The sequence below is a fragment of the Hoplias malabaricus genome, chromosome 3 (assembly GCF_029633855.1).
Source record: "Hoplias malabaricus isolate fHopMal1 chromosome 3, fHopMal1.hap1, whole genome shotgun sequence".
Lineage (NCBI taxonomy): Eukaryota > Metazoa > Chordata > Actinopteri > Characiformes > Erythrinidae > Hoplias > Hoplias malabaricus.
Window position 1 is genome coordinate 54925235 of NC_089802.1, and position 22560 is coordinate 54947794.

At 36.9% G+C, this 22560-nt stretch overlaps 1 protein-coding gene across 2 annotated transcripts in view; it reads left to right on the plus strand.

Annotated features, from left to right (window-relative positions):
* Positions 1-1567: 1567 nt before the first annotated feature.
* brinp3a.1 (bone morphogenetic protein/retinoic acid inducible neural-specific 3a, tandem duplicate 1) overlaps positions 1568-22560 on the plus strand; it is a 42643-nt gene continuing 21650 nt past the window's right edge. The window contains exons 1-4 of one of the 2 annotated variants that reach the window (XM_066666614.1): positions 1568-2012; positions 2563-2843; positions 14436-14623; positions 20421-20605. In XM_066666614.1, coding sequence (XP_066522711.1) covers positions 2614-2843; positions 14436-14623; positions 20421-20605 — 603 coding nt within the window. In that variant the 5' untranslated portion in view covers positions 1568-2012; positions 2563-2613. The other variant, XM_066666615.1, reaches the window with a different exon arrangement.

Below are 22560 nucleotides of genomic sequence, written 5' to 3' on the forward strand. Positions count from 1 at the left end.
CTAAAGAAATACTATTTGTGCTGATGGATCATGTTGTTGAAAGAGATATCAAAGGAAGACAGAACAAACTAAACATTTTCTCTGTGCCTTCTCTTAGACAATGTGTTTGTTCTTTGATCATTTAAAAGTATTGTTTTTGCTAGTATTTGCTATGGATGTTATAAACCTTATAGATTTTCAGCCTTTGAACATGCTTTACATATTACTGTTACAGTCTGATTATAATTCACCAATAATGTAATTTTCAAAGGTGTTATGGCTCTGGCTACATGTTTATATTATATTCAAGACTTAACTCTGCACCGTCTGGAAAAAGACCCTGTCAGGTTTGTTGCATTGCATTGACAGTTTTCAAACATGTTTGCTTTTAAAAAGCCAAACTTGTTTACTTTTCCTAAAAAGATTTAGCTCTAAGGTCCATGTCTAGTGTTTGCCTGTTAAAGTAATACTGATGGTTAAATTGTAACAGCCACGCTAGTGTAAGGCATGAGTCGGTTTAATTGGTTTATTAAGTTATATCAATTTAAATGGAAATCCCATAGTTTTCAAACCTGCTGGATATAGTGGTTTGATTTGAAATATTATAATGAAGAGAAACATATAAAATAGTTCAGAGTTTTCAGAACAGCTAAACTGCTCACCCACCACGTGTGTCCAGCTATACATTGACAGCGTTGAATTTTGACTATAAATATGTATCAAATAGTGCCCCAAAAACCTTGCTGTTTAACCAAAGTATACGCAGGAACTGAATTTAACATGGTGATAGCAGAGTTTGAGGCTGAGCATCTGACTCTAATTGGCTGCTCATCTAAACTCCAATTTGTTGGAGAGGGCCTAACTTTGAAGAGAGTTATAAGCGTGTTTCTGCAATCTAGAGGGCTGTAGTATAATGAATCCCCAAAGTTGGCTCAAAATCATGTAGCATGCACACAGCTTTACTGAGACTCATGGGTCCAATCACCAAACTACTAAAAAAACAGTGGTCAATATAAAAATGTAGTTTTAGTCAGGGCCTATTTTGTCTTACTGTGCATGCTTCCATGCAATATTTGGCTTTCAAAAATATTTTTTTGGTTTATCTGAAATGTTTCTATCAGACAGCAAATCACTACTAATTTTGAGGTAACTGTAACTTTAAAGAAGCTTTAGATATATTTAATGTTTGGTATCAATTAGTATCACTAATGTATATTTGAATCGTTGGAATTGCCCTTTAAACAGCAAAGTTAGTCTTTTCTGTAAAATTAAAGCATTACTGTTTTTTGTTTTCCTTTCCCCAGGCAGATGTACATGCCTTTTCTCTGTGCATGCCTTCGAGGGACGCTGTATTAGAATTATTATTCCACAACCTTATTCCGATCAACTCTGCTTACTGCGCTGGGATTGGACACCGGCAGCAAGTCTTCTGCGTCACGATTGGTTAATGCCCCCTCGCCTGCCATGGGAGTGGATGGCAGTTTCTACTCACTGGTCGTGAGTGTGAACTAGGAGCCAATCTCTATGCAGAGTGGCCGGTCTTGTCGGAATACGGGTGGTCGGGACCAATGAGAAGCGGAGTTGACTTGTCTCTGAAATAAATTGGTCGTTTTGACGTCGCCGTGGAGCAGCGTTTTGAGCAGCAGACACGCACTCGGGAGCGCGCATTCTCAAGGAGTGTATCACAGGAGATTAACGTCCCGCGGGAGCTCGGACAACGTGAGAAATGACTACAGATAAACACACCAAATTATACAGCACTAACTCTTACGGTCTAAATGTTCTTCATTTCCTCTGAACTTCCACTTCATCATCAGAAGAACTCTCTCACCTGGACGCGGGACACGGGGCGCGGATCACGTAACTGAAAGAAGAGAATCTATACATTTTAAACCCTCTTTGAAACGTTCTAGCCGCTGGACTGTAAGCTACTACGGATGACACTGGAGCTCGCTCACGGGCTCCTCGCCGCTTCACCTCCCGCTCGAGCGCAGTTCTCCTCCCGCCTATTTCGCTCTTCTCTAAACTGTCAGGTGAACTGAAGGCAGACCCCACACATACACAAACGGCTTTAGTTTTAGCAGTTCTGTGTGGAAAAGTTGATTTTCTTAGTAAAGAACGAGGTTTAACACTTTACTGGTTTTGATAGCTTTGTAGGCTGTGGACATGCTTCTTTATTTCATAGGAAATAAGCCCAGAACTGGCTGATGTATTTGTTGTTTTCAATCTTAAGTATTTTGTCTATTTTTTTTCCAGAGGACTCTATTTTTGTTTTTATAATGTAAAGTGCTAAAATACAGTAAAATAACATCCACTTGAACTATTTCATAGGAACAATAAAATAATAAATGATTAGTATTTTTAATAAGCTAATTTTCAGAGTTTTTTTAAGATGATAAAATAGTTAAAATATTCCTTTAAATAAACTTGTAATTAACATTACCACTTTTCTTTTAGGAGTGGCACATTTTGGTCCAGTTGAGCTGTTTTTGCAAATTGCATTTGGTTGCATTTGTTACTCACACATTAGATGATCTCTATACTCCAGGCTCCAGCTGACTCCCAGATTTTGTCTTTTTTCAGTTCCAGAAGGTGTGGAAAGTCCTGAGAGAATGTCGAGTCGTGGGGTGAAGCATGAGCTGCTGGTGTATTGCTTTTAGACTGGCCTATCTGATGTGTCCATGGGAGTGTATTGTTCTAAGCCTTCACTGCTGGGTTCTAGCCTCTGCTGCAGGCTCCCGTGATGCCGCTGGTACATTTGGGTGGCTCCTTTCAGACAAAGGGCCCTTTCACCACTCTCAGGAATTTGCAGAGTTTGTGGAGCGCTACCAACAGGGCTTCAACACAAAGTACAAAATTTACAGGTGAGTTGCTGGACACCTGGTTTCCTATTTGAGAAGCAGTGAGTCTATTGAAAATTGCAGAATGTCTTGGGCAGATGGGGTCAGTGCTCATTGCTAAATTTCCATCATTGACGCAAATATATCAATGCTAAAACATGTTCAGATCCAAAATGGGCATCTGCCTGGATAACCAGTAAGCTGGAGTTTAGTGGAGTGGAATAAAACCGTACCAGATGATTACATGCAACTCATAGCAGGTGAGGTGTTGACAGAAGTTGAGCTGAGTTTGAGCACAGAGGATTATATGAAGTAACAGCAGTGTGAAGAGGCTGGAAGCCAGCTGAAATGAGGCTGACTGACATGCATGTTTGGCAGGACTGGAGACCCATGCCGCCAGGCACAGACGGAGGTGGCAAGACTGGAGTTAGTCAGATTCCCTCTTCTCTGTATCTCTGCTCATTTGTGAATGATCCACTGGTCTTTTTTCTGTCAGTGGCACAAAATAGGAGTCAAGAGGAGTGCAATTGTAGATGCCGGATCTCCCCCTGCTGGTGGGCAGGGAGGCTGATGTATGAGAGGTGTGTGTTTGTTTGCATGTGCCCGCATTTGCAGAAGCTTTGAAAAAGATTATATGCAGTGATAGGGGCTATATCTAGTCGTCTTGGCTGTGATAAAAACCTATGCTATATATACGTCTTTTACTCTAAAGCAAAGACAGTCACTCTTAATTTCTGGTGCTTTGTACAGAGCAAACAAATTGTGATGCCATTTAAGACAGCCATCAAATATTTGTATGATTGTACAGTTAGCAGTTGGTATAATGGCAGAACATTTCTAAATAAAAAATATTGTCTTTGTTGTCTAGTTATCATTTTTCAGTGTTGCTAGAAAAAGGATTTATTGTTGCAGTGTTTCCCATGGGGTTGATCTGAAACATGCAATGTCTGAAAGCACACATCTTGTGTTTCCCTGAATCGCTAATGGGAAGCAGCTTTAACCCATTTTAACTTTTTCATTTTGGTCATTCATAAAGCATAATTTGCTTTAGGCTTTGTGAACATGTGTTGACAAATGGACCATTAGAGAATATTTGGAATGACTCTAATAATTCTTACATTTTTATTACTTCTAAATGTATTCAAAGAGAATTTGGTACAGCAGTTACAAAAATGATTAGTTCTGTAAATCTCCAATAGCATGGAGATAGCAAAAAAAAAATCTTTATATATATACACACCAAATGGGGAAGTTTATTAAGTGCTCAGTAATTCCACAATGTTGATGCCAGAAACAATTGCTTAGTGTGCATGTATTTATATTGTTTTATATAAATATATAAATACACACACACACACACTTTAAGCAATTGTTTCTGGCATCAACCTTGTGGTGGGCAGTTAAGAAACTTCCTCATTTGGTTATGAGTTTGGTTATGACTTTTAATTGCTGCTTTAAACCTGATAAAACAAGATAGACGTTTGGCATGTAATACAGTAATATAGTAGAAAATACAGTTTATTTTTAATGAATGCATTAAAGTATGCTCCCTTCATTCCATGCATGCAAATTATTATAGACCCCACTGACTTGAAGTGTGTATGCAGTCTTGCTCTCAGATTATGTGCAGAGAATTAGCAAGACAATGTTTGTGTGAGAGAATTACTGCTGATTTTCATTGTATCTGGAACAGCTCGGTCTAAGCCGACAAGTGATGTCACCTAGCGCTTAGAGAGCTTTGCTATTAGCATGTCAGGAACAGACCGGATTTCAAGTGAGCAGGGCTTTGCTTTAGCAAACTTCCCCACAACAGTCTAACTGTCTGAATATTACCATCCCCTTCTAGGCTTGTCAGGCAGACTGTGGATATGTTTTAAAAATAAATATGTTTTTCCGGGTTCAATGATCTTCTTACGTATGAAAGGTCTTTCACCTGACACCATTTTTCTACAACATCTGTAAAAACAAAGGCACAATGTCATTTTCAGACATTACATTCATCTCTTTAACTAACCTGAGCATCTTTGGAATATGGTGCTTTAAACAACAATAGCATGGTATAAAAAGATTGGGGCATGGGAAAAATTACCCATTCTTAAACTTGAAAGAAATGGTAAAAATATCATTCCATATAGCCCCTGAATGGTGTACTTCAAAGACTTCAAAAATGAATTCAGAGTGCACAAGCACTGAGATTTAGAAGTTGAGCTTTCTGTGTATAACAATGAGTACCAAACAGATGTTTAGCTCATCATCACCACCCCAGCAGCTGATATCTTAAGCTGTTTGAGCATGCCTTCTTGAAGGTTGAATTCTAGTATAATTACCTACATGACTTTATTCGAGAAGCAGTTTCCGTACACATTTTCTTCAATAATAAACCTGGCCTTTTCAGTCGTGTCTCATAAGTTTCAATGTTTTACAAATAGCTTTCAATATCTAGATTTTAATTGGACAGCAACGATATATGTTAAAGACATGCATCTCCAGAATTGTACCTTTACATGAGAAGAATAAAATCTTACCTTTCAATAGAAGTGAATGTGAAGATTAAGTAATTTTGGAGCTTTTTTCTGTTGGTCTATGCATCATGAAATTTTCACAATTTGAGGACAGCTGCTGTGTTTAAATGTAGCTAACTAAAAATCCACAAAAATGGAGATATGTAATTGTGCAGGATAATTTTTTTCCATGTTAAGAATCCATGACTCTAAGCACAGTTGCCGACAGTAGAGCTTAAGCTAAGGTTGGCCAAAGTCATGTTATTTCATGTGGGTTTGTATTTTTACTTGAAATGTTTTAAAGGTAAGTAGTGTGAAGATACAGCTGTTTTTGTTTGTTTGTTTGTTTGTTTGTTTGTTTTTTTAATTAAATTGTTGAAAAATCCCCTACTCACGACTACTCAAGATGTGCTAAACTATAGCTCAGTTAGCTTTGTGCTACCTTAAAAACCCAGTGTTGGTTGATGGCACTGTACAGGCAAGTAGTGTGAAGATATACAGTGGTATGAATGTTTGTCAAAGTCATCTATGGTTTTACACAAAACATTTTTTTGGGGAAACTTGATTTAAAACATCTATAATTTGTACATAAAATGAACAAAGAACAAACTGATACTACAAATTATGCATACTATGAATTTGTCTAAATCCTGCTGAACTGTTAAAATGAATAACTTACCAATACCAATTTTGCAAACAACAAACCAATCATTCAAATCCTTTTAGCTATAATTCTGATACTTTTTTTTATTATTATTTATTAGCTCTGCACTAAATGTCCTGTATTACAGTATAGCATAAAATAAAAACTACATGTAAACAATACATGATGTGAAGCTCACAAGCTTCTCAAGAACATCTAATAAACAGGGTATTTTGGACCCTACCTTCCCAAATGCCTTCCAAACACCTGCATGACAAAGCCTGTGCTTCTTTGCTAGTTCCCACCCACATTTTAATGCTAAATACAGTATTTGGCACTTCTTTAAGGCATTGGATAAGTATATATGGAGCATTCTTAGCTCTGACTACAGTTCACTAAGTATTATATGCTTGCAATGTGACAGTCTCATGATGTTTAAAACTGCCCTTTGCTGTACTCTACACAAGTAAAACAAAATGAACAATATTTACAAGGCCAAAGAGGAAAGGAGTACAGAGAGACACAGAATTGAGGGTAGTGGAGTTGGGCCCTGGTTAATTGTCTCATTATTTATGTTTTAAGACATGTAAATCCCTAGAGTGTTCTTGTACTTGCATTTGTGTCACATTCAAGGACAAAACACCTAGCTCTTCAGCCATTAGATTGTTCTCTGTTCAGTTTATTAAGACTATGGTTTTACTTTGAGGGATGAATGGTGACATTTAACTTATATTTATATATGTTATATTTATTTTCCAAAAAAAACATTTGTGATTTTGTTCTTCATAATTTTAATTTTAAACCACTAAAATAGAGATTCAAGTTTTAATTAAAATTATTTGTATTAGGGATGGACCAATATGGGAATTCTGTGCCAATATTCGATACTATACAGGTATATATTTGCCAGCACCTGTATACTCACTTATAAAATACAGAAAAGTAGTTAGCCACATTTGGTTAGTTGAGTGCTACATACATAGTCTGGTTATTTTAAGTTATTTTAAAAAAGAATTTAAAGCTGTGACCACTCAATAATAATTACCACTTGAGCTTTAGCCGAGTCATCTTTAGCACACCTCTCCAGAAATGTCAGACTATGCAGCTCCAATTTAAGTTAGGGCAGATTATAAACAGACTGGGTATTATACACTACACGACTCTTTGTTGATTTTTATGGAGACTGGAAAAATGTCACACACTACGCGTCTGGGGATAACACTACACGACCCCAAACTCCCCAACCAAACATGTTTCCTTGGAGACAGATAAATATGGATGTACGATTTACTGTGATTGTTTGTGTTATTTGTGTAGATCCACAAAAAGCGAGGGGGGGGGACGTAAAAATGTCTTTGGGTCATGGATGAGAAAACAGCATGGTCTCTACACACTGTACACAGTGTTTGCGTCAGTTAAGGAGGAATGTAAAATTTGAATACAGTTGGAATAAAGGCTGTAACAGTGTGTTGTGTGGTGCACTATGTTCTCCCACAAATAATTCTTGATCTGGGGACATGTGCAACCAGCACTATGTAATATATTGTAGTTTTTCATTGTTTTACCGTTTAATCCGTCCTCCACGATAGAGCTCCTCTGCAGGCACCTTTGTTTTCTTTTTGTGCTTTGTTCTCATTGGCTTTTGGATGGACTAGTTCAGTTCAGTACACTACGCGGTTACATCCAAAGTTGGGTCGAAAAAAATCAAATGTTTGATATGCTGAGACTGATCTGATATGCAATTTCAAGGTGAAAATATTTAAAATCGGGCTAAAAAGTCATGTAGTGTTCAAGCAACCACAAAGTAGCACAGGTCAGCAGCACTTCTTAGAAAGTGCATTTCACAGTCGTGAAAAATATCCTCATGACTCTTCAGTCTGGCTAGACCAGTGGTACTCAAATTTTTCTATCATTCCCCACCTAAGACAAAGTGGAAGTTCTATGCTCCAACTGTCCCATATCTCCACAGAAAATGGTAATAAAATACACATGCAGTTTACAATTTTCTAATTTATTTAAGTAACATTAACAAATTTATAAATCAGTAGTTTATCATTATAACACCAGATAAAACATTAACATCAATGTTCAAAAATACATAAAATTGGCCTACTAATTAAACTGCTTCAGTTTCTCACTTTTCAATCTGTTCAAAAATTAGCAAAGGCAGGTGCAAAGGTGTAGGAGTGATTTAATATTGGTGTAGACATATTTAATGAGTCAAAGCCCACTCCATACCCAAACTATTTGATAGCTATAACCAGATTCCTGTAGATAAGGCAGTAAAATACTGCATTTATTATGATGTGGAACAGCATTTGATTAACATTAACGTTTTAGAGTGAGGCTGTGTCCCAAAAAACACACTATGGAATTTTACATACTACACTACAGAAAGCACTGCTAAGGGTGGTATATATATATATATATATATATATATATATATATATATATATATATATATATATATATATATATTCATACTATTCAGTGCAGCAGAATGCAGTTTGGGACATGGCCAGAGACTAACGTTAACTTGCTCCATGTTTAAAGCATGTTTTTATATATATAAAATATGAAAAATCCATTCTACTGATAGATTCAAAGTTTTATTTATCTAGTAGTCTTTAAAGTAGTCTCAGCCACAAATGCTCTAACCACAAGTTGAAGGAGAGTCTTATACTTTCAATGAGTTAAGTTGGCCTCACTGTCAGGATTCTGCCAGTTGTGTTCTGATTGACTGTCTGCCACCTCCTACACGTCATGATTGGTCCATTTAAGTGTCAGTCAAATCTATTTTCCTGCCGCAGGAGACAATTTTTAGTCTCTGAATAATTAGATTGTATTAGATAAATATGAAACATTTTATATATCAGCATCAATATAGATGTGTGGTTGACTAGCAAATGGTATTGGTAACAGGTGAGAAATAGCAGTCTCATCATATTTCAGGCCTCATTGGTCAACAGCATCATTCATTAAGAGATATATACTGGGTGTGTTTGACTAGTCAATCCACATTTAAGTAAAATCCTTTTGGTTAAGTTTTTTTCCAACAAACCATGGAAGAACATTAATAATGACCATTTCTTAATGGCATCAGGAATGAAATGTATTTAGTTACAAAAATGAAAACTGATAAGCTCAGTTGGGAAAATGGCAATAGCTTTTTTTAAAATGCTGATTAGCAGATCTGTTTTTGTAACCCTTTGTCATTATGCATAATTATTTTAGTGAGCTTTTAGCTACAATTGATGTGTATCATCACTTTGATGGGTAAGAGGGACTGACATCACTATTGTGTGCAGCCACACTGCTGTCTTGTGCATTTTGAATCACTGGCGTGTAGCACAGATACAATCAAGTAAATCAATATAGTTGGCATTACCCTTTATTGCATTATTATCTTAGCACTCCTGAAAATACCACTAAAATAACACAAGCTCTTTGTTTTCAGATAGGACAGAATAATTCATTGCGTTTTTTTTTTTTCTGCCAGATCTTTTATTGAGAAATGTGACCCAAGAAGGAATGTTTTGCCATTTTTCCTTTGCACGTGGTGCATATATCCGGTCTTACTCATTTCTCTTACTTCCAGAAGAAAATTGTACAATATCCAGTCATTATTGCAGAACTGTCACTTGAGTACCCTTAAGCTGTAATGAAATAAATGTGCTCTGCAGGGTTTTTTTTTGTTTGTTTGTTTTTCTTTTCCCCATCTGTGATGGTCCAGTTCATGTATTATAATTCAAATATGTGATCTGTCCTTACAGATCAACATTTTATGATGCAGCTTTGACACAAACCCTGCAATTATTGCTTGACTTCTGCTTATTGTAATTGTAATTTTTGGAATGTGGCTCAGTATTAAATTCGTTATTAGTTTGTATGTTATGTGATTGTTTTTGTTACAGATTGGAATATGTTTCTATGTAGCTTTGCGGGAGCAGCTGAGTGATATGTCTAGCATTTTTTTCCCTCAATGTTTGACAATTGGCATCAGCCAATGGCATCTGAACAGATTGTTGATGATGATGATGGTAATTATTATTATTATTATTATTATTATTGTTGTTTTTGTTGTTGTTGTTGTTGTTGTTGTTATTTTTGTTATTTTTATATTTAAGGCTTTGACATTTAGAGTTTTAGCTAAAGATAAATGTTAAATGATGACATAGATTTATGAAGCATTTTACTACTGTCATATTCCTGAACAGGTCTTTGTTATAATGATATACCATGAGGGATAGGGAAACATCTGAAGCTGAAGCCAGAGAAAGACCTGTACCATTAAGAGAATTTTGTGAATTTGTAGTCTTTCACCTCTGTGCCCACTTGTTTGCAAGTCTGTAGTGTGTACCCATTACAAATTAGATTAGTGTGGTACTTTGTTTTGTTGCAGTTGTGGCATCCTATTTAGTGTTTTTCTTCGCTCCTAGATATTTTACAATCAACTAAGTGGTGGTATTTAAAAGTGGAAGCATTTAGGAACCACAGGAACTCAATGCAAGTAGCAGACCACAAAGTTACAAGGTGATGAGTGCTGAGGCACACCACATGTAAAAATCACTAGTGCTTTGCTGATGCTAACTAGGGATGCATAAATTTAATTTTTTTTAAGTGTATTTTTGTGCTTACCGATATTTGGAATTAAGCAATCAGAAGCATTGTGTAATAGCATGGCTATTAATAAAAAAATGTTTAATTAAAAACTTTATTTATTTCTGGAACTGTCCATTTTTATTTAGCATTTTCCCACACTTCACCACCAATAATTTGAATTTCCCTCTGAGATCAATGAAGTTTCTATCTATAAATTAGTAACATGAGATGCAACCAGCTCTGGATATGCATTTGTACAGTGTTGCGCATCTTTGCTAAAACAGTTTATGCTATACGATAACGGCTGGGAATTTTGTATTTGGGCTCTAGCACATCAAGCAAGTGCAGAAATCCCTGGTTGTTGATGACCGAAAATGCTTGATCATCAAGAACAATATACTGGGTAAGAGAGAGAGCTTGCCAATATGGCCAGAAATGTTATCACAATAAGTATTTATTTATTAATCTCACTATTTATCACAATATAAAATTTTGTCACACTATGACAAAAGACATACTATATGATATTAAATTTTTTATCCAGACATAACCTATATATTGTGTCATTCTTGGGGCATTACCACCCCAATGGTTTAAAGAAGCAGGAAGAGTACAAAAATAGATTAAGATTTTAAAATAATAAATAAATAAATAAATACTCCAAGTGCTGAACCAGGAGGAAAATACACTGAGTGAAGAAAAACCCACCTTGTTTGAGGACAGTCAAAACAGGGCCCCCAAACACACACATCCTGCGCAAGAGGGAAAGGTTCCATACCAGACAAAATACACTCCAAAAACAGTGAACAGGAGACTATAACATATTTAATATATATATTTAATACATTCACACAAGCACTTGAATTAAACCTATTATAGACTTTCTTGCATTCTCACATATATGTGGTCACCTACGTTAATTTACCATAATAGCATGAGTATACATGGATTAATTCCAGATCGCTGACATTTTGAGCTGTCTACTCATTAGCACAGCACTAGGTACAAAGTATTGGATGTTGGTGTCAGAGTCTTATTGTAAATGAACATGGTACCAGGCAAATTCCCAATACCAGTATCGGAATTCATGCATCTCTAACAATAACTGCAGAGTTCCAGACATCCTCTGGCATTAACAGCACAAAAACTGTGAGCCAGGTGCTGCGTGGCATGGATTTCCATGGCCAATCAGCTGCATTCAAGCCTTATAGTAAGTATAATGGCAAGTGTCTGTGTAAAAGTGTAAAGTATGCTGCCACTGGACTATGTAGAGATCAGTCAAGCTTGTCTATCTGGCGGTCTGCTGGATGAGTTTAGGCTCAGCATATACCAGGTGAACATTACCTGCCTGACTGCAATCTGCCACCAGTCAAGTTTGATAGAAGTGGGACAGTGCCAAGGCTCATGTCTTTCTGGGATTGGCCAAGGCCCTGTAGTTCTAGTGTAGGGAAAACATAATGCATCACAATACAAAGACATTTGGACAATTGTATGCACAACACAAGGTCCATTTATATTTCCACATTATTTCAAAACTGATTTTGAGCATGATTTTGTGATGGTATGGTACTCTAACACTGATACTACCTTTCAAGAATTTGCATTATCAGCTTAATATAATTTTAGTAAGGTACATTATGTATTTATAAAATGATCAGCAGAGAAGTAATTTGGTAAACCTTTTGTTATACATAGTCTTAATTGATTAAAAGATTTCCTGTAATACTTTATAAGTGCTTTATTTGCTTTAAGGTGAGCATAGTGGAAAGCACATACCTTGTTAAACCTGTGGCATTTCTTGCTGAATGTTAGCTTATCTAACTGCAGAGACCACAAAATATATAGTCATTTTTCCAGGTGACATTTCAGATATGTTATTCCTAATGTAATATTCCCAGTATGTGGCCAGTTATCAGGCTACAAGGTGAACTGAAATATATATCATGTCTTGAATAATGGCTTCTGTGACCTTGTCCTTTGCCATCTTATCACTTACACTAAACATGTTTCATACAACCGTTCATCAGGAATGTTACTGCTTCTTTAAACAGGTTTAGTCTTATCCTTCCAGATATGCAGTTGCTAACTAAAGCTCTCCTGTGGAATACATAAGTACCTAGTTTGCATAATATTCTCTTTGAAAATACATTGAAAAATAGAGATGTCACAAGATCCAATACTTTGTTGCCAAGTCGATACTAAAAGTCTGAAAACTATATGGTTCCTGTGTCCTGTGGTACTCGGAGGTCCCAAATGCTTCACAGATCTCCCAGACTACACGCTAATAAGCTCAGAAAGCTAAACCAGCACCAACATGAGGGATGGCGTCGGCAAGAGAAGCAGCAGAAAAAAAAACAGCTTTACAAAACATTCAAAGAACAATTAATATATGATCCCCATGTAGCTTAGTAAACGTGAACCTTCAAAGTAAATAATAAAATACAATAAAGATATTATTCAGTGTTCAATTAGTCAATATGATTTTTTTCATATTCAACAAGATTTTGTTTGAGGTGGTGAAATATCCCCTCCATTGTTACAGGCATCTTTATATCTTACAAAATACCATGGTTTATTGTACATCTCATATTGTGTAACCAAACCAGTGACTAGATTAATATATATTCCAAACAGAATTAAATATCTTTTGGGTTTCCAAAGTTTTGGAAACTTTAATAATTGGAATGTGGGGAGACATCTATATAAGTCCTATAGGAATTCTTGCAATGTAGAAGTCTCAATGGCAGGCACTGAATGACAGTGTTGTTTTCCCCTGGCCTCCCCTGATTGTTTCAGTGGAGTTTGTTGTCACTGTTGACTCCTTGTACTCATAGGTCTCAGTGGGGAGGTATGGCAGGTAGTGCTTCAGTAAGTCTGCCCCTGCTGTGAGGCTGCACCAGGAGCCCAGTGGTGGATTAGCCTCTGGCTGCATCTATAACTGTCCATCAGATCCTGATACTCTGACACAATGTCGATCATGACTTGGTGCTCTCTCAAACCACCACAACCGCCCCCCACTCCCACCAGTCAGTCTGTTGGCAACTGCTACAGCCATAATCAATCACTTAATTCATTTCATAGAATTTATGTAAGTATAGCAGAGTGTGTTTGTTTTTTTTGTCTGAATTACCCTGTTTAATGGGCATACTTAAATTAATTTGTTTGCTTTTACATTGTCTTTCATCATTTGGTTAATCTGTATGTGTTGTAATTTTTTCTTTATCCAATCAAGTTGATTGTCAAGGTGTAGCGTTCAATATGCCATGCTGAACATCTGTTATTTTAAGGGCAGAGTGAATACAGAACCCTGGCTAGAATTCTTTGGACAAGAGAGTTGTCACACATTGTGTGGGTTTTTTTTTTTTCTCCAACCACCACCACCCCCCCCTCTTCACCATGGTTCATGATTGCTTAGTCAACCATACTTCAGAACTAAAAAATTCCCTCGCCCAGATTGTGGCATTATGTAAGACCAGTAGGGGGGACTACTGGTTTTTCAGGGACTTGGAGCAATTCCCAGACAGTTTAAACATGGTGTTTTTGTGTAAATGTATGAATAAATAAATATATAAAAATAACAATTCAGACTACAGGGACCTGGGTCATGCAGCCATCACATTTTTGCACCGGGGGCCTTATCTGTATGTGTCTTTCCCCTTGAAAGCAAGCTGTGATTTTGCTGGCCCTCATTTTGGAGCTTTTTCTTTTGCTGCTGAAAAGGCACCAATTTCACAAATGCATTTTATACAAAGAATCTGGATCTAGGCACTGAAAACTCCAAGCAGTCAAATGTTTGAGTTTCACTCTTACTCCCTTTCATGGGACTGAAGGTCATCTCCTAATCGGGCATGTTTGTGTGTGAAATTTCAGAGAGTTCGGACGCTGGAAGGTGAACAGTTTGGCTCTGGAAAGAGAAGACAATGGCATTCCTTTCCCACTCGACCCAGAGTTCATGCAGACCATCAGGCAGCTGGGCCGGCGTCCCACCCTCAGTAGCATCACTGAGAACATCATCCGAAAATACGGAACACACTTCCTGCTCTCTGCTACGTTGGGAGGTACCAGAGTAAAAACACCTACTTGTTTGCATATATTGTAATATACTAAACTATATTCAATATTACGATACCCTCACAAATGATTAACTGTTGTTAAAAAAGTGTACAAGTGGTCATCTGACACTATACTGTACAGAATACAGTGATAGAGCAGGGCATAATAGCAAAAGTATGATTCATACATATTTTCATGATGAATATCAAGATTATTTTGACAGAGACAGTGCTCCATATTTGCATATCTGTACAGACGTTCAAATAGTCCTGCAGTAAATGTATTTAATCAGCTTTTATTTTCTGTTTTAATCAAATTTGTAGATTGTCAGGGCTTTTTAGAGGTAAACTTTTTTCATCAGAGTTTGCACCAGGATCTAACATCCAAACACGTATTCAGCCATGCCTTCCCCCTCCTGCCTTGTTTTTATCAGCTCAGAGTAAAAGGGGGAAAACTCACATTTCTGAGCTTATTTTAGGGTTGACATGCTAAATAAATAGATTTTTTTTGCATACTTTTTGCTGTGTGTAGTCTGTGCTGCTTTGCACACAAAATGGGCTTACCTGTGGGTGCTTGCAGGATGTTTCCTCCACAGAACAAAATAGAGAGAGACAGGAATCCATGGAAAGTGACAGAAACTTGTCATAAATGGCGCAAATGTGGAGTCAATCAGTGGATCCCTAAATCGTTTAAGTTAATCCACAGAATTGTTCTGTGGCCCTGGGTATGGTTAGTGAATGGCATTTTCCACTGCATGAAACCTATTCTGCTCGGCTTGGTCCCTAGAACCAGATACTTTTTGTCCCTGCTCGTGCCTGGTATGGGTAGACAAGTAGGTACTAAATGTGATGTGTAAACCCTGCAGAGCACTGATAGGCCAGAGAGATCTGTCAATCACCATGTAATGCAGAGCTCCAGCTCGAGTTTTATGTGGCTCCATAACATTACTCTGTGGTGTTTTGAAGAGATTCAAATGCTCCTTGGGACAGTGGCTGACGAACATCGCCTGCAAAAGCCAAAAAAAAGGGAAAACTCTTATATGGAGCTGTGTTCAGTCTGAAAAACAAAAAACATGCCCAAATACTCAACAAGTAAATAATGCCTAATGTTACATCTTAAGTTGTGGTTTTCATTGCCCATGGTTCCTGTTGGATCTGGTTTTGCGACCAGCTCCATTTCGAGAGAGAGCTGTGCTATTGGAAAAGCAACCAGCTAAAAGGTAGTCAAGCCATGTTGAGCTGATCCCATGCAGTGAAATGCACCATGCTGAACAGCGTGTAGATGGAAAAAGCCACTGGAATGATTACCCTTCATGCTCAAAACAATTTGGCCTTGCAGTGGGAAAGGCCCCACTTTTTTTCTATTAATGTTTGGACATTCACTTTCTCCTTAATGTTTTGTGCTGCAGTCCACTTTCTTCCATATACAAATCTTTGACAGTCACTGGAAAAACAAACATGGAGGACCAAAGTTTCTTCTGGGTAGGGACTAATGGATGCACAGCCCTCCCTAGATTGAATATAAAGATCTGATAATTAAAAAACACAGCATGTGTGTGGACTCTTTCTCTGCTCAGAACACCTTTATTCTATTATGTTTTTACATAGAAATTAATATTTATAATGTTGGATATTGCACATTTAGGATTGGCTATAAGTGCTTATATTAAAAGTTTACAAACATACATGGCCTCACTCATACAGGAGCTTTTCCAGTGTGAACAATTATTTGTTTATTATCAGGTTCAGCTGCTAGATTTTATTTTAAATAAATATTTACATTAAATATTTAAAAATAAGAGTAGGATCCCTTTTCTTTGAACCGTGCCAAATTCCTGCACAATTGTCTATAATTTTAGTGACAAATGTATAGCAATTCAGTGCATCTGTGTTCATTTATTTTTTGTTTAACATTGTTAGTAAAATTGTTTCAGTCTTGATGCCTTATTTCTACCACATGAGGTATGCCGTTTTAATACATCAACTGTGTTGTATCGGGAATCGGACGATATGCTAAGTTCGTGAATCGTATCAGAATTGAAAAAGTCAGATCAGTGCATTCCTACTTATTGTCCATTTTTTTATCAGCTCCACTGACCACATAGGAGCACTTTGTAATTCTACAATTAGACGATAGTCCACCTGTTTATCTGCATACTTTATCCACATTACACTGTGCCCTTCAATGGCCAGGACCACCAACGATTAGGTATCATTTGGGTGGTGGGACATTCCCAGTGCTGCAGTGACATTTACCTGGTAGTGGTGGTGTGTGTTGTACAGGTTTCCAATCTCTGTCCACTCTGTTACACAACGATTTCATTCGTTCACTTTGTAGATGTAAAGTCAGACAGTTGCTGTTGCTGCACAGTTTTTGTCCTTTAGTCCATCAGTGGACACAGCACTGCCCACGGGACACTTTTGGCTGGATATTTTTGTTTGTAGACTATTCAGTCCAGCAGTGACACTGAGGGCATTTAAAAATAATAATAATAATAAATAAATAAAAAACTCCAGCAGCACTGCTGTCTGAACCACTGATACCAGTACATCACACACAAACACATCAGTGTTGCTGCCACCCAAATCATATCTGCTCTGTTGTGGTCCTGTGGGGTACCAATCATTTAGTTTTATAATTATAGATATGGTATTCCATCTGTTTCTCTTCATATTCTTTCCCCACCCTGCTCTTCAAAGTATTCCTGTATGGTCAGTGAAGCTGATATAATGGACAATGAATATAAATACTTGGCAGGTGTTGCTGATCCAGTGATCACTCAGTGTAGATAATATATCATGGGTTTTCAAACTAAAGCCTGCTGCTTTAATTTGACCGGCCTCTTTAACTACAACAGCATAAAGACAGTATGGATGTGTCTTTAAAGCAATCCAGTGAGTACTTAGTTGTTCCTGGCAGTTCTTTTGAATGAAATACAATACAACGTTCCATCAGCATTTAGTCAAAGTTTTTGGTACAAACAGTTAAGATCTCATCCTGTACTCAGAGTCCCTCCTCCCAAACCCATGCCCTTTCTCCCTAAAGTGAGAGGCTGTGGCTGTAGGGAGACAATGTGCTGTAAACACGCTACTGCATCAGAGATGCCGTTTACATCCCATCTTGTATTGGGACAGTGCCATCGGCTACAGTGGTATATTAGGGCCACTTCAACTAAGCATTTTGGCAAGAAGTTTCCCCGGGCGCTAACACACTTCAACTTGGGGCTATCAGATGATTCAGATACTTGCAATTGTCGCATTAGTTTATGTAGTTAAGAACAGCTAAACACGAGAGTGATATGTTTGAATCTCACTGTAGTAAACTGTTTTAAAGCAATGCAATTTGTTAAAGCTGTAAGATTGGAGACAGTAAACTTTATGAGAATGTTTTTTAAAGCTTCAAGTTATGTTTTTTTTGGGGGGAGGGGTTAAATCTTGACTTGTCACAAATCATGGCATGACAATAGGTGCAAATGACTTTAATCAAGAAGACCATCAGATAGAGTTGAGATTAAATAGATTTAGCTATTTAGTTATTTCAGCTGCACAACAAGCTTGGCTTTCATCTGGAACCACTGAGGGTTTGAAGGGTTGAACTAAGAAAAGTGTAATATTTTTTCAAATATTTTTATGTTTATTTATGGCATTAATGCATGTTGATATCATCAGTCTAAACTGGTGTATTAAAAAAAAATATTTCACCGCAACAGACAATTGTCTTTACACTTGGAAATAGAGTTTTAGTTATTGAGTGTACCTACCAAAAAACCTACCAGGCCATTTATGGGAAATAACATCTAAACTAATGGTTTGAAATAATGCACTTATTAGTTTGTATCCTGGGCTAACTACTGCTTTCTTTTTTTGTTTTATAGACAGAATCTCAAAGTGAAACAATGGCAAAAATCTCATCATTGCATTACAGCTGAAAGATTGTTTTTCAGCCAGGACTTTAATACTGACATGTAGCTTAAGGCGGAGTCCATCACTTTTTTGTCCCAAACTACCAATGCGCTGATTCACTGTGAGCTCTTTCCTTTACACTGAGTTTTGGACCAATTTCTTTAGAATAAGTAACTTTTATTTTTTTTTATGTTATTTTAATTTTTATTTTAGCATATAATTTTGCTTTAAAATGTGTTAGTAAGAAGAATGCAAACCAAAAAAAGCAAAAGAACTGCCCTTCAAATTGTCCGTGGGCAAGCTTGTTCACTTTAAAAAAATCAGTGCTGGGTATGAAAGGAAGAGATTCACAAAGTGTTATTTAAAATAGCCTAATATCTTTAATTTGCTGCATTTGTCTCAGCAACTTGTGAATTATTATTTTTTTTTTTTTTATTATTTGTTCAAAAAATTTTGTAATCCTACAAAAAGGTCAATTGGCAATATGTCAGTGACATTATTAAGTTTAAAAGAGCATCTCAGAAGGCTTGAGCATTCAGATGTACAGATGAGGAAGTATTGCCGATTGTGAAAGACTGTATGAGCAAATTTGTTCAAGAACAAATATATCTTACATATTAAACATATATTTTGAATTAAATGGCATAAAACATGAAGCATTATTCTTCCATAGTGCATAATAAAGATCTTATATTGTTGCTTTCCAATTTAAAGTCAGGCATCTGTTTCTATTTTTAATTGACTATATCATAGGAATATAGCAATTGTATGTTGTGTGAAAATTTAATGATCAATAATAAATGAACCGAGAGAAATGTTCAAATTACTTTCAGTAATATATTTTTACATTTACATTCTTTAAAGGTTAAGGGTTTTTCTTTCTTCTGTAAAGTTGCTATTTTATAGATGCATATTTTTCATTGAACAGTGACACTATGAGAGACCATGAGTAAAACCAGTATAGGCTGGCTGTGATCATCAGGCCCTCAGGTGCTGCATTAAAAATAGACAAGATTATGTAGAGGAAATTACTGCATAGGCTCAGAACCACTTCACTAAATTATTGTCAGTGAACAATTTGTTGCTTCATCCAGAAATTAAAGTTCATGAATTCAAAGAATGTCAGGAAAACTGGAACGAACACTGCTGCCTTTTCTACTAATTTAATATGGTTTGAAATGAAGTGGGAAAATATCATGTGGTGTGCAAAATCAATATTTGAAATGTTTTTGGAATTCAAGGATGCACCGTCTTCCAGGTTAAAGAGAAGAACCAATAAACTTGAGCCATTGAGCAGGTGAAATACTATATTGAGCAATGTGAAAAGATTTCTGGCGCAAAACTACAAGAATTGGTCATCCAAGTTACTAGATGCTTCGTAGTGTTCTGGTGCATTTTGGAATGTATTTCAGGAATAAAATTCAAAATGGGCAAATAGATTTTAGGCATTTTCTATAACCAAATACAATATTCCATATGATGTAAGTGTCATTCAGATTGTAACAAACAGTTGTATCAAATGTATTCAATGTTTAAAACAAACATAAAAAAGTGGTCAAAATCAGTCTTTGCAGAAAGTGGTAGGAATGTCCCTATCATTGGCAACATACCACCAGATTGTCTGCTTGTACTGTTGCATCAATAGGTATAATTTGAGTCCTTGTATGAATCATCAGTAAGCAGAGTTAGACACTGGACATTTGATCTGTGGTGTGGTTCTATTTTAAGGTTTATGTTTATATTAAGTAGTAGAGCAGTTACCATGAACAATGATTTTATTTAAACACTCTAATCATTAAACTGACAGCTTAAATAAACTAAGTACTTTTTCTCTGACATATTCAGCCTTTCTATACTACCTCCTGTACCCCCCCGCCCACTGTGCTCTGACATGTTGCAGGTGAGGAGGCTTTAACTATATTTGTGGACAAGAGAAGACTGAGTCGAACAGCAGACCTGAGTGATTCGAATAGCACGGCTGTGACTCTGGAAGCTCTCCACCAGCTGGCTGCCTCCTACTTCATAGACAGAGAGAGCACACTACGCAAGTTGCACCACCTCCAGATTGCCTCCACTGCCATCAAGGTAACCCTCTGGCCTAGATGTGTACAGACCCAGGGACCTGACCCCGTGTCTCAGTGGTTATATTTAGGATTGGATCAGAGATAGCTGGGTTGTGTCCTATTGCTTGGTGGATGCAACTGTTTGAATCTTCTGGAGGGCAAGTGAAGGATTGAATGAGTTAAAGCATGGCTAGGCTTGTGTGTTTTAGTGAATTTGTAGCTTGTTTTTGCAACATGTAATAATGCCCATGATAAATTCAGTGACTAATATAAACTTTGAGAGCCAACTTAAAAACTCAAATGCTTGCATGATATAAAGTACAAAAATGTGTGTTAATATTAGGAAACGTCCAATAAACATTTTGTGGCTATACCCCTTTCAAGGTCTAAATATTCTGAGGACTGAAAAGGTGGTAATTTCTTAAACAGGAGAAATGTAGTAAGGGGCAGATATCTTGACACCAGATTCTTGGCCACATTTATTCTACTCCCATTGAAAACGACTGAATATTCTCAGCGTCCTTTATTCTGTACATGGATTTTTGCCACAGTGAGATGAAGATATATGGGACTAGAAAGCTACTGTTAAAAGAATGGTTAAATTCTCCCTGTTATAGATCATGATGCAATGTAAAATGTGGCCTTCCTCTAGTGAACATATGCTAGCTTTGGAAGAGGAAATATGCATGAAATAAATAAATGAATAAATAAAACTCAAATTGCCAGATGAATTGTGCTTCAGGATGAGAAATTATGTCCCATTTCAGTATTTTTCAAAGCAACACCCTCATTTGTCATCCATTTTGAATATAACCAAGGTGTCATTGTCCAATGGGCAATGGACTGATAAGGAGTGTTTTCTGCACTGCTGGTAATAAATGGATGTTTAACTTCATTGAGCAGAGACTGAACAGGAAATTCAAAAAGTGCCATCAATTGAGGAGTTCAATTTTAATTTACAGATGGGAGGAGTGCTTTTTCAGACATAACATTAAGAAATGTGTTAAAATTACTTGAATAGTCAGGGGTTAAGTGTGCTTTAATTAATGAAGTGTCAGTTTGGGTGGCCATCATAATTTCACTTCCCCTGGTATCCAGTTTGTGATTTAATTAATTAATTTATTTGCTGTGTTATTTTGATGAATCAATCAGCTACTCTCGGAAGAAACTGGGAAGGCATATGTAGGTGTGCCTGACTCTGTATCATTTTTATTTACCCTAAATATATTTATAAGACCAAATGTAGTACAAATTTAAATTAAGTGATGCATTTCAGTGATATTTGCTATGACAGGCACATTTCACATACATGACTCCTGGATCAATACATTTCACCTGTAATGTTTAGCGTTATTTAACATTTGTGAATATTGAAACGCAAATTTGACTTTCTAACCAGTAGTGCTGCTACTCTGGCAGGTGACCTCTGACATGCTCTTTACCCTGCTCTGTCTGAGCCAACATGGGGGAAGCACCAACTGATCTGGTTGCAAAACAGATACAATCCTTTTTGCAGATTGCCAAATACAACACGAGGGACAGTAATAGTAAAAGTAGAGCTAAACCCTTTGAGAACTCTACGATTTTGCTGCTGTGGCTAGAATAGCAGCACTCTTCAGCTGTGAAACTGCTGAACCAAGATGGAAGGACAGTTTACTGCACAGATTTCTGGTCCCACTCCCATTTTACCAGGTGACATAAAATATAAAAACCCAGTGTGACCAGGGCTTAGCGAAAATTGCTAACCAAGCTATCTCAAAGCAGGAAACAGGATGTTGACTCCATCTCCAGCACTACGGTCACATTACATGTTGACCAAGGTTTGGCAGAGCCTCTGAAGTGGACTGTAGTAAAGGTTTACAAACCACTGAGCTGAGAGCCGTGTAGTTGTCCTATTGCAAGCATGTTAAGCTGTCATTGCATTGTCAGAAATGTGATGTGGTGACTGGCTTCATGTGTGTGGGTCCACAGTCCAAA